At 50.2% G+C, this 14,650-nt stretch overlaps 1 protein-coding gene across 4 annotated transcripts in view; it reads left to right on the plus strand.

The window, feature by feature from the left end:
• Positions 1-14,634, plus strand: part of PORCN (porcupine O-acyltransferase) — a 24,741-nt gene extending 10,107 nt beyond the window's left edge. The window contains exons 2-16 of one of the 4 annotated variants that reach the window (XM_034649321.1): positions 4,056-4,469; positions 5,126-5,298; positions 6,635-6,827; positions 7,137-7,180; positions 7,587-7,768; positions 7,849-7,979; positions 8,095-8,112; positions 9,366-9,380; positions 9,478-9,603; positions 9,761-9,861; positions 10,973-11,049; positions 11,144-11,207; positions 11,315-11,400; positions 12,438-12,548; positions 14,379-14,634. In XM_034649321.1, coding sequence (XP_034505212.1) covers positions 5,163-5,298; positions 6,635-6,827; positions 7,137-7,180; positions 7,587-7,768; positions 7,849-7,979; positions 8,095-8,112; positions 9,366-9,380; positions 9,478-9,603; positions 9,761-9,861; positions 10,973-11,049; positions 11,144-11,207; positions 11,315-11,400; positions 12,438-12,548; positions 14,379-14,480 — 1,386 coding nt within the window. In that variant the 5' untranslated portion in view covers positions 4,056-4,469; positions 5,126-5,162 and the 3' untranslated portion in view covers positions 14,481-14,634. Of the gene's footprint in view, positions 1-4,055; positions 4,470-5,125; positions 5,299-6,634; positions 6,828-7,136; positions 7,181-7,586; positions 7,769-7,848; positions 7,980-8,094; positions 8,113-9,365; positions 9,381-9,477; positions 9,604-9,760; positions 9,862-10,972; positions 11,050-11,143; positions 11,208-11,314; positions 11,401-12,437; positions 12,549-14,378 lie in introns of those variants that run through there. The other 3 variants (XM_034649322.1, XM_034649324.1, XM_034649323.1) reach the window with 3 other exon arrangements.
• Positions 14,635-14,650: the final 16 nt, after the last annotated feature.

Below are 14,650 nucleotides of genomic sequence, written 5' to 3' on the forward strand. Positions count from 1 at the left end.
TATTATACCACATCTTTTTTTTTTTAAGATTTTATTTATTTATTTGAGAAAGAGAGCACGAAGCTGGGGGGAGAGGCAGAGTGAGAGCAGACTCCCCCTGAGCAGGGAGCCTGTTGCGGGGCTCGATCCCAGGACCCTGAGATCATGACCTGAGCCAAAGGCAGCTGTTTAACTGACTGAACCACCCAGGCACCCCCACGTCTCCTTTATCCATTCATCTGTCAATGGACATCTGGGCTCTTTCCACAGTTCGGCTGTTGTGGACTTTGCTGCTATAAACACTGGGGTGCAGGTGCCCCTTCGGATCACTATGTTTGTATCTTTGGGGTAAATACCTAGTAGTGCAATTGTTGGGTCATTGGGTAGCTCTATTTTTAACTTCTTGAGGAACCTCCATACTGTTTTCCAGAGTGGCTGCACCAGCTTGCATTCCCACCAACAGTGTAAGAGGGTTCCCCTTTCTCCACATCCTCTCCAACATCTGTCATTTCCTGACTCGTTAATTGTAGCCATTCTGACCGGTGTGAGGTGGTATCTCACTGTGGGTTTGATTTGTATTTCCCTGATACCGAGTGATGTTGAGCATTTTTTCATGTGTCTGTTGGCCATTTGTATGTCTTCCTTGGAGAAATGTCTGTTCATGTCTTCCGCTCATTTCTTGATTGGATTATTTGTTTTTTGGGTGTTGAGTTTGATAAGTTCTTTATAGATTTTGGACACTAGCCCTTTATCTGATAAGACATTTGCAAATATCTTCTCCCATTCTGTCGGTTGTCTTTTGGTTTTGTTGACTGTTTCCTTTGCAAAAGCTTTTTATCTTGATGAAGTCCCAGTAGTTCATTTTTGCCTTTGTTTCCCTTGCCTTTGGAGACGCGTGTAGCTAAAAGCCGAGGTCACGAAGGTTGCTGTCTGTGTTCTCCTCTAGGATTTTGATGGGTTCCTGTCTCACATTTAGGTCTTTCATACAAGATACTCATTTAATTACAAAGGGAAAATAGTACCTTTACAATGGAGAAACCTGGAAGGCACCACCTTGATCAAACGATCAAAGCTAACACTAACAATTTTGCAATTAACCAATACTTCGAGCTTCTGGATAGCCGAGAAGAACACAGTCACTTCTGTGGAATTCCTGTCAAAAATGCATAATCCAAATCAAATCCTGAGGAAACATCAGATAAACACAAATTGAAGGACATTCTTGCAAAGAACTGCCCTGTGCTCTTCAAAAACATTAAGATCATGCAAGTTAAGAGAAGACCGAGACATTGTTCCAGATTGAAAGAGATTAAAAAGACCAGATAACAGAATGTATCTTGTGACCTAGGATTTCCTTTAACTACAAAAGGACATGAGTGAAATAGGTGAAGGGGATTAAGAGGCACAAACTTCCAGTTATAAAATGAGTAAGTCAGGGGCAGGATCAATAGCAGTCTAATAGCATTGCATGGTGACAGATGGTAACTACACTTACAGAACAGTCAAATCGCTGTGTGTACACCTGAGATTGACCGTAACGTTGTATGTCAACTATACTTCATTCAAAAAAAAAAAAGGACATTATTGACACACTCACTAGGATGGCTATAATCAAAAAGTCAAACAACAAAGTGTTGGTAAGGATGTGGATAGATTGGAATATTCATACTCCGCTGGTGGGAATGGAAGAAAATGTCCTTGTTCTTAGTAAATTCATATTAAAGTATTCAGTTGAAAGGGTATCACACCTGCAACTACTATTAAATAGTTTAGAAAAGGGGCGCCTGGGTGGCTCAATCAGTTAAATGTCTGCCTTCGACTCAGGTCATGATTCCAGGGTCCTGGGATCGAGTCCTGCCTGGGGCTCCTTGCTTAGTGGACAGCCTGCTTCTCCTTCTGCCTGCCGCTCCCCCTGCTTGTGCTCTCTCTCTCTGTCTCTCTCTGACAAATAAATAAATGAAATCTTAAAAAATATATAAAAATAGTTTAGAAAAAATATAGAGATGATAGAGATATAAAGACAAGGACAAAGAAACAGAGATAAATATGTTGTTACTATGAGACTTTGCTCTTTTTTTTTGCCAATCTAATAAGTGAAAAAATGGGATCTCGTTGTCTTAATTTGCATTTCTTTAATTACGGGGAGGCCATTTAAAATGCCCCAGAAACCATAATCTGGAATGACCACAAAGGCTAAAAGATTTGACAGATACCCCACCCTCTACCAAGCTCCAGTGATAAGAATATGAAACACCACATCTAGTAGATGTGAAATGGTATCTAATTGTTGTTTTAATTTTTTTTAAGATTTTAGTTGTTTATTTGAGAGAGAGAGCACAAGCAGGGGGAGTGGGGAGAGGGAACAGCAGGCTCCCCGCTGAGCAGGGAGCCCGATGTGGGCCTCGATCACAGGACTCCGGGATCATGACCTGAGCTGAAAACAGACGCTTAATTGACTGAGACACCCAGGCGCCCCTAAATGTCATTTTAATTTTGCATTTCACTGACAACTGAAGAGATCGGGTTATCTTTTCATATACTGTACGTGTTGGTCATTTCAGGTGTCTTCTGTTCTGAATTACCTACTTGTGTCCACTGTCCATTTTCTAGTGCATTGTCTGTCTTTTTCTTGTTGATTTGTAGGCGTCCTTTAGATGTCCTAGAGTCTAGATACTAGTTCTTTGTCACACACATCAAAAGACTAGATGGAAACAATTCAGTCTGTGAAGCTCAGGGTCACCCTAGTGAAGATCTTCCAGTTTAAACGCTAGGTCTTACAACTAAGGGAAATATTTCTGGCATACGGCGCAGGTCATTCTTGACTCTACTTGAGTATGTTTGAAAGCTGAGGAAAAAATTATGATGATAATTCAAAAAATGTATGGTCTGTATCCGCTGTTAAGGAAAGGAATTAGTGTTTGTGCAAAGGACTATGTAATTATTCATTATATATGTTTACACATATAATGTGTTAAATATTTTTCACTTGTAATACATGAATATTGATTTTATGAGTTAAAGGTCTATTTAACTTTATGTTAACGTTTTTTATTTTTGTTTTTTAAAGATTTTATTTATTTATTTATTTGACAGAGAGAGAGAACAAGCAGAGGGAGCAGAAGAGGGAGAGGGAGAAGCAGGTTTTCTGCAAAGCAGGGAGCAGGAGGTGGGCTCTATCCCAGGGCCTTGGGATCTTGACCAGCCCAAGGCACACGCTTAACCCACTGAGCCACACAGACCCCCCCTATGTTAACATTTTTTAAAGAGATGAGGCATCCATTTCTCTTCAACTGCCATTGGTATTTCCAAGCAAAGAACTGGTAATCCCACTCTTTTGTTTAAGAGAAAGGGACACTGAAGCCCGGTGTTTTATCAATCTGATTAGACCCTGTTTTCCTTAGTTCCTCAGGTCACGGTGGGGTCCAGCTTGACATGGGCTTCCTTTTCTCTTCCAGCTCACGCTAAACATGCAGTATGTGCCCAATAAATGCCCCCTTTGTAATAATAAACCCTTCATCAGCCTAGGGACAGAGTGGAGTGTCCAGACGCTGCAGAGTAAGGGAGGTAGACACCAGGTGCTGCATAAATCCTCAGTGTTGGTGCAGATGGAACCCAAAAGTAATCATTGTTGGGGGCACGGTACGTGCTTTTTAAACATGCTCCCGGATCTGATCGATGCTCTGTACTAGCCTCCTAGTTCACAGGGAACACCCACTAGCTGCTGGGGTCACCCTCGGGGCAGGAGTGAGTCCAGTAGGGAGTTATGCAGGCATATCAGTTCTCAACGACAAGCCAAGTGCTCACGAGGAATCCCTAGGGGAAGCAGAGGCGCCTAATTCGTGCTCCTAGGTGACACAGTAATTATGCTTCTGGCCCGTCTCTGGGGGTGGGCAGGGCTGGAGATTCCTTTAGTTCCCTCACCGGATGGGGAAGAAGAGATCTCGATTTATTTTCCCATCTGTGAAACGGGGGGCGGGGGGGGGACAAAAGGGGCCTGAAGACTTGCGCGGGTGGGCAGTTTGGCCGGGTCGCAGGAGAGGGCTTTCCTTCTCCCTCCCCCGTCTCTCCCGTCTCAGCTTCAAGGAGTAGGAATTTGACGATTGCAAAGTTTGTTCCCGGGCCGCCAGAAGACCTCCCGACGCGAACCTTCAAGGGGCTGGAACAGCCCCAAGAGGCCGGATAGGTGCGGGCGCGAACGTTCCGCGCGCCGACGTCCTCCCGCGCCCCGCTCCTCTCAACCTCCCGCTCCTCCTTCCCTTGCTCCTCCGGCTCCCCTCCTCCTCCGTCCCCGCCCCTCTCCTGCCCTCCCATTGGCCGAGCTGCCCGGCCGGGCCTCCCCGGGATTTAAAGGGCCCGCTCTCCGCGCCGCCCAGGGAGCCGCAGCTGGTCCCGGCCTTGCGGCCTGCGGGGGAGGCTGCCCGGAGGAGGCGGCGACGGTGGCGGCGGCGGTGCGTCCCCGGCCCCCAGGACCGCGGCTTCCTTCCTGCCAGGTAAGTCGGCAGCGGTGCGCGTGCGGCAGCCCGGCTCCCATCCTGAGCCGGCCTCCCGGCGCGGGGCTGCAGCGCGTGTCCTGGGGCCCCCTCTCCATCACCTTTCCCTCTGCTCCAATTGCTACATCCCCTACTGCCAACTTCACCTCCCTGCAGCTCCCGGGCCTGGACAGAGCTTTGTTGGCGGCTGCAAGAGGCCAGGCGGGGGTGAGATGGGGCGCGCGGGGGATACAGGACACCCCCCACATCCGTAGAAGAAGAGATGCACACGGCCCCCAAGTGTCACAGGATCTCCCTCTTTGCCCTCCACACAGAGTGACTCTACCTTGGAAACCAGGGGGGGCCCCCCATTTGATATGTGGGCCTAGAATATACACCGTTCAATTACATCGGACCCGGACTGTTCACAGCATACAAGAGACACGGGCCCTTCATTCACCACAGGTCATGGGCTGTGTGTGTACACCTAGGACGCCCATTCACGCACACAGTTGGTGGCTCAGTCTGATGTACCTGACATTCACACCCTCCCCCAGCCCCTCAGGACCGTGTCTCCACATGGACAGCCCCAAACTGAAATCTGAGTATTCGAGTCTATCCCTTGAGCACGGTCTGCTCCATGGACATCCTGGCTCCCTCTCTCCTCACTTTGGCAGGTCTCTCCATCTGTCCTTCCATCCGTGGGGGTCCGCAATGGCCACCTTCAGCCGCCAGGAATTTTTCCAGCAACTGCTGCAGGGCTGTCTCCTGCCTACTGCCCAGCAGGGCCTTGACCAGATCTGGCTGCTCCTTGCCATCTGCCTCGCCTGCCGCCTCCTCTGGAGGCTTGGTAAGTGTTTGCCCCGCCAGGTGCCACCCCTCAAGGCCATAGCACACATACCATATTCACCCATCCCGAGCCGCATTTTATCCTGCTACATCTTGCCATGCCAAGCCAGATGCCAATGTGTCTAGCCCACCACATCTCACCAGCCCAGGGACCATTCCATTACACCACATCCCGCTGTGCCCAGCCACCCCGTGCCACACCACACCAAGCCACGTCCTGCCATGGCAAGCCATGTCTTCAGTATGCCTGAGTTCTGGGATTCTAGAAAGCTGAGTTTCTTGAACCTTCGGATCCTGAAATGTCTCCATCCCAATGTTACAAGATTCTGGAATGCTGATGTCAGCTATGGAATCCCAAAGTACCGTGTTACAGGGTTTGGGCATTCTGACAAATTGAAATTCTCACATTTTAGCCTTCCAACATGCTGGCATTCTGGATTTCGAGAATCAGGGCATGATGAGATTTCTGGATTGTAGGATTCTGGAATGTTTCCACAGTCGTGGCCAGCCTATATCCAAATGATAAGATTCCAAGTTCCCAAATTTCCTATAGGATGCTGAGAATTTTGGAAATCTGAGATTCAAAGGTTCTATGCTTTCTTTTTCTCTTCTTTTTTTTTTTAAGTTTACTTAAGTATTTTTTTTTTTTAGTAATCTCTACACCCAACGTGGGGCTCGCACTCATGACCCAAGATCAAGAGTTGCACTCTCCACGAACTGAGCCAGCCAGGCACTCCCCCTTTTTTTCTTTTATTTTAAATGGATGTTTTTCCCCAGGTTCATCATTTTGAGATATTTTGAAGTTACCGAAAAGTTAAGCTGAAAGAATAATGTTATGAGCACCTATATATGCATTACCAGATTCTCCAACTGTCAACATCTTGACACGTTAGCTCTATCTACCTACCTACCTACCTACCTATCATCTTCCTGAATCCTGTGAAGAACGTGCTGACACTTCACCCCAAACCCTTCAGTGTGAGCCCTCCCACCCAAGAACAAGGACATCTTTCCCCAACAAGCATGCCCTCCAACCTCACCCCTCCAGAAATTTAATCTGGGGGCAGTAATAATTATCCAACATAAGTTGATATACGCATTTCCCCCAGGGTTCCCAAAAATGTCCTTTATAGTTGTTTCTTTTCTTTAAACCCAGGCCCTGCCACCTTTCTGGCTCCCCAACACCCGCTTCGGGACCCCCCCAGCCCCCACTCCGCTGTAGTCTCACCACATTCCAACCTCTATTCTGCCCTCTGCCCAGTTGCCCTCCCTTCCTCCCAGCCCAGCCAACTTCCCTTTCTTGCTCTCTCTCTCTCTCTCTGTCTGTCTCCCCCAAGGGTTGCCATCCTACCTGAAGCATGCAAGCACCGTGGCAGGTGGGTTCTTCAGCCTCTACCACTTCTTCCAGCTACACATGGTTTGGGTCGTGCTGCTCAGCCTCCTGTGCTACCTCGTGCTGTTCCTCTGCCGACATTCCTCCCATCGCGGCGTCTTCCTCTCGGTCACCATCCTCATCTACCTACTCATGGGGTATGGGTGTGAGTCCTCCTCCCCGCACTACCCGGGCCACCCCTCGGGAGGCTGGCCGGGAGCAAGGAGGGCAGAGGGGATTCCCGGAGGAGGGGGATCGGGACACTGGTGCTTTCTGAAGGCTGTACCGGGACAGGCTGGCCTTGGGCTCCCCCTGGAGGAGGGAGTCCTGGAGAAGGATTCCTCCAGGAGATGGTGCAGGACGGGGGGTGTGGGGGGGGTATAACCTTCACCTTACCTTGGTTTCCCCCACTTGGTGGTCTCTGAGACCGTGGGAGTCATGGAGCCAAGACCACCTTTTTTCCATAGTGAAATGCACATGGTGGACACGGTGACATGGCACAAGATGCGAGGTAGGCAGCCCCGGCCCTGTCGCCCGCCCCGGCCGTCCTGCCCCGCTCCACAGCTCCTAATTCCCCCAACCCTGGCTGTCCTTCCCTGCTTTTCTCCCTCATCCGCCCGCCCCAGCGGACACGCGGGCCTCAGACTCCCCCTTACATCTGTGTCTCTCTCTCCCATGCCTCCCCCCCCCCGCCGCCCCATCCATCTGTCTGTCCTAGCTCATGTACGCACGCGCCTGACACTTGAGTCAGGGTGTCTGCTGGTCCTGGGCCCGCCTTCTCACCTGCCTGTCTGACACTGTGCCCACCTGTCCACACTTGACCTCCTCTTTTCCTATCTCCTCTCACCCGGTGCTCCCCATTCCCCCATGTGGACCTGCTCTTTGCCTGTCCACTTGACCATGGGCACCACACATAGGGGCCCAGATGATCGTGGCCATGAAGGCGGTGTCTCTGGGCTTCGACCTGGACCGGGGCGAGGTGGGTGCAGTGCCCTCGCCCATGGAGTTCATGGGCTACCTCTACTTCGTGGGCACCATCGTCTTTGGGCCCTGGATATCCTTCCACAGCTACCTACAGGCTGTCCAAGGCCGCCCGCTGGTGAGGTCCTGGGTGGACAGGTGGGCAGGGACTGTGGGAGCCACCGTGGGGCAGTGTTCATGGAGCCTTGATCCCCACAGAGCCGCCGATGGCTGCAGAAGGTAGCCCGGAGCCTGGCGCTGGCCCTGCTGTGCCTTGTGCTCTCCACCTGTGTGGGCCCCTACCTCTTCCCATACTTCATCCCCCTTGATGGTGACCGCCTCCTTCGCAAGTGAGCACAGCCTTCGAGGCCTCTGCCCAACAGTGAGGGGGTTGGGTAGGGACCTGGGGTCTCCCCAGCTCTGAGCCTGTCTCTTAATTCCTCTATCTGTCTTCTGTTACTACAGCAAGAAACGCAAAGCCAGGTAAATGACGGCAGGTGCTAAGGGCGAGTGGGGCTGACTGGGGGTTGGGGGGGGCGCAGTCTGTGGCCGGTTTGTTCTGTAAGTCCGAGGCTGTCTGACCATCTATCCCACGACTAGACAGAGACTGAGTGTCTATGGCTGTTGTCTGACCACGATTGGCTCTGTGACTCTGTACGACTGACACTGTGCCTGGCTATCCATCTGGTCCTCTGTTAGGAACAAGTTACGTGACGACAATGGGGAGTGACAAGTGTGTACTGGTGGGTGATGCTGACCTGCCTGTGATGCTGCCTAGGGGTGTATGTGGGTTGTTTGCCTGTCAGCCACTTACCCTCCTTGTGGGACTGGTGTTCCGGCTGTCTCGCTCTGCCATTGTCAAGGATGGGTTGTGTGCCTGTCACTGGATAAGATAAAGCTGGGTCATCTGTGACTCCGGCTGAGAATGGGTCTGACCATATGTAGCCTGTTGTGTGCCTGTCTGTGATGGATTCCACCTGTGAGCCTGCCTTCTCTGGCTGCCTGGTGTTGTCTGGCTGAGGGCTCATGCCCGACCATGTGTCTGTGCCTATCTGTGGGACCAACCATCCACCTCGTGGTGTGACTGTAGGATTTCATCCAGCTGTTTGCATGACCCAGTACCCCACTCACTGGCCGCTGATGGTGTCTGATGCTGAGTGAGGCTCCCCAAAGGGTGGAGTGACTTGCCCAGTGTCACCCAGCTAAGCAGCAGGGCAGTATGCCCAGGCCTGATTCCAGAACCTACACATTTTCCAGGACGCGGTCTGTTTTCCACCATGTCTGATTGTATAGCTGACAGGATGACTGGGTTGGGTGTAGTATTGTGTACGTGTGCAAAGCAGGGTGCTTGGTGGTGTCTGTGCCTAAGTAAAGGACCCTGGCATATCTCACAGTCACTGGATCAGACTGGAGAGCTGTGGGGCTGGGAGTCTGATAGTGTTTGTGTCTGGCCACGTGTCTGTGTCAGTGTGTGGCATGGTGAGGTCGGGCCTCTGACAGTGGCTGCATCTGGATGTCTGGCCACGTGAGGCTCTAGGACCGTGTCATACTGTAGGGCAGCTCACACTTCTGTTTGAGGTGCGTGAAATTAACTGACGGTGTACGTATGCGTGTGACTATCTTGCCACCATGTTTCTGTCTTGTCTTGTCTACAAACAACTCTGGCCAGCCTCCATGTCCTCTCTGACTCTCTTTCCTTTCTTCTCTGCTGCCCTCCTGACCCCTGGGGGCCCTAGGGGCACCATGGTAAGGTGAGTCTGCAGAGTGGGGCTGGGGATGCGACACATGGCGGGGTGTCATGCCAGGGCCTCGGAGTGATCCCTCTCTCCCCCGCTGCTTTCTCCCCAGGTGGCTGCGAGCCTACGAGAGTGCTGTCTCCTTCCACTTCAGCAACTATTTTGTGGGCTTTCTGTCCGAGGCCACGGCCACGTTGGCAGGGGCCGGCTTCACCGAGGAGAAGGATCACCTGGAATGGTGGGGAGGGCTGGCCCCCCCACACAGGGTGCTGCCTAGAGGAGCTGCAGGGAGGGGGGAGGGAGTCCCAGGGGAGGGAACAGCCAAGACAAAAGTATGGAGGTTAGATGGATGGGTTGAGACCCCAGATGAATTTGCAGGTCTCTTTTGCCTACAGGGACCTGACGGTATCCAAGCCACTGAACGTGGAGTTGCCCCGGTCCATGGTGGAAGTTGTCACGAGCTGGAACCTACCCATGTCTTATTGGCTAAATAACTGTGAGTCACCAAGTGACTACTCCAAGAGAGTTGGGAGTCCCCAACCCAGGCCCTTTCCCATTCACATAACAAACATTTACTGAGAACCTATTGTGTACTAGGCACTGAAGATACTGCAGGGACCAGAAAAAAAAAAAAGTCCCTGGCCCCCGTAGAGTTGGCATTTTTGTGGGGAGAGCAGACAGTAAGAGGAAGAAAATACATAATAGTTCAAGTGGTGACAGGTGCTATGATTAAAAAAAAAATGAAGCAGGTAAAGATGATCTGGAAGTGTTCGCAGGAGTGGGGGGGGAGTGTTGCAATTTTAAATAAATTAGCCAGAGCAAGTCCCACTGAGGAGATGGCATTTGAGCAAAGACCTGAGCCAGGTGAAAGAACAAGCAATGCCAATGTGTGGGGGAGGAGTGTAACAGATGGCAGGAACAGCCGGTGCAAAGGCCCTGAGGCAGCATACTGGGCACGGCTAAGGAACAGGGAGGAGACTGGTGCAGTGGGAGCAGATTGAGCAAGGGGACCAGTGGCAGGAGGTGAGGGCAGAGAGGTGACAGGGGCTTGGAAGGCTTCACTGGCCACAGGGAGGACTTGGGCTTTTTCTCTGACAAATGGAGCCACAGCACGGGTGTGAGCAGAGGAGGGCTGAGGGCCGACTTGGGTTGTAACAGGGCCCTCTGGCTGCTGTGAGAGCAGACAGGGTGGAGGAGTTGAGGAGGCCACTGCACTAGTCCAAGCGAGCTATGGCGGTAGTGGCAGTAGACATGGACAAGAGAGGTCAGATTCTAGATAAATTCTGAAGGTGAAACTGACAGCATTTGCTGAGAGTTTGGTTGTGGGAATGGCGGGGGGGGGGGCCGAGCAAGGGGGAGTCTAGGTTTTTGCCCTGAGGAACTGGAAGAGTAGACTTGACATTGGCTGAACTTGGGGACACTATGGGAGGCGCAATTTGGGAGGGAAGATCGGGAGCTAAGTTCTGGACATGGGACGTTTGGGGCCATTATAAAGATCTTATCCTAGGGGCTGCAACAGGCTGTGGGTTCCTCGCCTTGCCCTCTGGCCTGCCGGGAAGGGCAGAGGGGATCCCAGGAGACTTCTGACCCGCATCTCCCCCTTCCAGATGTTTTCAAGAATGCTCTCCGCCTGGGGACCTTCTCAGCCGTGCTGGTCACCTATGCAGCCAGTGCCCTCCTGCACGTGAGCAGGGCAGAGGGGGATGTGGGGTGGGAGAGCTCGGCAGGGGTGGCAGGGCCTCCTCCTTACTCACCTCATTGCCCCCTGGGCCCTCCAGGGCTTCAGCTTTCATTTGGCTGCGGTGCTGCTGTCCCTGGCGTTTATCACTTACGTGGAACACGGTGAGTGCCAAGCCCAACCCAGCAGATGGGATGGAAGGTGGGGGCAGGGCTAGAACACTGTCCCCTGAGGCTAACCTGACCCCCTTACCTCCTGGCATCCACTCCAGTCCTCCGGAAGCGCCTGGCTCGGATCCTCAGTGCCTGCGTCTTGTCGAAACGGTGCCCACCAAACTGTTCGCACCAGCATCGCTTGGTGAGGGTTCAACCCGGGCAGCCTCATGCCCAACACTCCCCCTCAAAAACGTTACTTCTGTCTCCATCCTATATCTGTCTCAGGGTGCCCAGCTTCCTCTTCTGGTGCCTGAGCCATCCTCAGAACCTCACTTCTATTCACTGGCATCCATTTCTCTCACAAACGTTTATCAAGCACCTGCTGTATACACACCTGGCATCCGTCCCCCACCCCCAGTGAACATTTATTGAGCACCTGCTGGCATCAGGCACTGTTCTAGGCACTAGAGACACAGCAATGAACATAACAGACTCAAGTCCCAGCTTTATGGGACAAGCATTTTAACAGATGAGACAGTAAATTTTTAAAAAGTCAGTAAAGTGTAATAGTTTCTTAGATTCTGATGAATGCCAAGGAGAAAAGACGTGAGGGAAAGGGGAAGGGAAATACGGGGGGGGGGGGGGGGTTAGGGGTTTCAATTTTAAANATAAGAAAGTGACTTTTGAGTTCTTTAACTGACGGAGATGAGGAAGAGAAGCATTGCAGGAGAAGAGAGAACAACGTGTGTAAAAGCTCTGAGATGGGAGAGAGCCTGGAATATTTGAGGAACAAGGAGACCAGTGTGGCTTGAGCAGAGTGAGCGAGGGGGGAGACTGGTGGGTCCTGTAGGTCATGGTGGGGATTTGTTTCTGTTTGTTTTTTCATTGTTTGTGATAAGAAACCTGGACCACCTCAGATTTGTCTCCCACCTGGCCACCGACGTTTATCACCATAAGCCCCCAGCTCAAGCCCCTCCATTCTTCCTCCTCTGTCTGAACACTCGCATCTCCCCCTGGATGCCCTCAGGTTAACAGTACTCTCATCCTTGGCTGCCTCTTGAGCTCCTGTAGGAAGATCCAAACCATCTTATTCCTACCCCGGGAGGTGCCTTGTGCCCTGGACATCCTCATTCCTGGGACCCACTGGGCCTTGTGCATCTCTCTGGGCTCCCCTGCCCAGGTGGGGCTGGGGACAGTGAGTAGATCCAGCTGCCAAGCGTATCCATCTGTCCCCCACAGGGCCTGGGGGTGCGAGCCTTAAACCTGCTCTTTGGGGCCCTGGCCATCTTCCATCTGGCCTACCTGGGCTCCCTGTTTGATGTCGATGTGGATGACACCACAGAGGAGCAGGTGAGGTGGGGCCCCGGGCTGGAGGTTACTTAGGGATGTGCTACCTGCTCATGGGAACCATGATAACAAAGGTGAAGAGGCCGAGGCACTGAGGACCTTGTGTCCTGTGTCTATCTAGCTTACGAAGCTAGTGCTCCTCGCTTCTTCTTTCCCAGAGTCCTTCTGGTTGATTCGTCCTGTTGGGGCTCTTATTAGGGTGAAGCGTGCAAACTGTGTTTATTTTACTTATAAAATTTATTTCATAGAGAAGGAATGCAAAATCCAGGTTTTAAAAGATTTTATTTACTTATTTGAGAGACAGAGAGAGAGAACAGGAGTGGGGAGAGGGGCAGAGGGAGAGGGAGAAACAGTCTCCCTGCCGAGCAAGGAGCCCAATGTGGGGCTCAATCCCAGGACCCCGGGATCATGACCTGAGCTGAAGGCAGACACTTAACCGACTGAGCCACCCAGGCGCCCCCAGGTTTTACTTTTCAAAAAATTAATTACTTCACCATATTTTTGTTTAGGTAGAATTCGCAAGGTTCCTTTCTTACTTAATTAAAGAAGTATTTTTACTCAGGTTGAATGTGCAAACTCTGGATTCTGTTTTAAAAATGTACATTAAAATGTATGTACTATTTTTATTCATGTGGAGTATGCACATTCCAGATTTTACTCCTTTTTAAATGAAAGACAATTTTAAAAATACTGTTTCTTCATATGGCTCTTGCAGGATCCAGGTTTTGCTTCTCTTTTAGTTGAATTTTTTTAATTTTTAATTGAAAATAAAACTTTTATTTTCTATTTTGTCATTAAAAACAATTTTTAATCTTCATTCAGGTTGAGTGTGCAAAATCTGGGTTTTGTTTTATTTTTAGTAAAACGTTTAAAAATAGTTAATGCATATATCACAAGGTTCAAAAACAAAACAGTATTCAAGACGTTCAGGGAAAAGTCTTGCTCCTACTGTCTACTTCCTCCCCTCTTGCAGGTAATTACTTTTATTCATTTTATTAAATTGAATTAAAAGAATCCTTCTAAAATAAAAGCACAATAGTATAATATATTTTAATTCCCTCCCCCACCCCAGGTTTTACCCTAAAATAACTCATGAATGATGCTGTTCTGCATGTAGCTGTTTTCACATTATAGTTCTTGAAAATCTTCCGCATAAGTACATGGAATGTCCTCATTCATTTGTTTTCCGATGCAAGGATACAACAGTATGACACAGTGTCGTTTGTCCCTTATCAGTGAACACCCAGGCAATTTCCAGCTCTTTCTTATTGCAAATCGTGCTGCAGCAAGTAATAATACCCTCGTAGCCGTGCGGATTCACACAGGTGTGGACAAAACTATAGGATCTAGCCTTGATAGTTACAATGAAGTTACTTTTTTGCCTTCCCCCAGCAGTGTGTGACTGTATCTGCCGCCCCACCAACAGAGTACCTCTCAGACTTCCTAGATAGGTTTGCCGTTTTGAGAGGAGGAAGATTATGAGTGAAGCTGAGTATCTTTTCATATATTTAAGAGCCACTGGGATTTTTCCTTCGTGAGAAGTTTTTTTCTTTTCAAAAAATCGATTTCTAGGAGTTCCTTCTATATTAGGGAGAGTATGGATCAGAGAATGGAATGGCCCTGTTTTGTTTTTAAAAATAATTTTTAAAGGAGAAAACATGAAAGAGAAAAAAAACTACCTAAATCTGCTTGCCTTTTATACGTACCCAGTCTCTGCGGCCTCACCTAGGGTTACCATGGAGTCACAGAAATGTCCTTGAACAAAGGATGGGTTTTCCTGAGACCTTTTTTTGTTCTTGCCTAGTGGGACTGTCATCTCTTTCTCTCCCACAGGGCTACGGCATGGCATACACTGTCCACAAGTGGTCAGAGCTCAGCTGGGCCAGTCACTGGGTCACTTTTGGATGTTGGATCTTCTATCGTCTCATAGGCTGAGGCACATCTGTGGACCCTCATAGCTCCCTCAAGACCCCTCCTCAGGGTGCCAGCTCTGATGGGGGATGAGGGAAGGCCCTATCTCTAATTCTGACCCCTCTCCATTCTTGACCCCCCCAACACTCCTACACACACACACACACACACACACACACACACACACACACACA

Source organism: Ailuropoda melanoleuca, chromosome X, assembly GCF_002007445.2.
Source record: "Ailuropoda melanoleuca isolate Jingjing chromosome X, ASM200744v2, whole genome shotgun sequence".
Classification (NCBI taxonomy): Eukaryota; Metazoa; Chordata; class Mammalia; order Carnivora; family Ursidae; genus Ailuropoda; species Ailuropoda melanoleuca.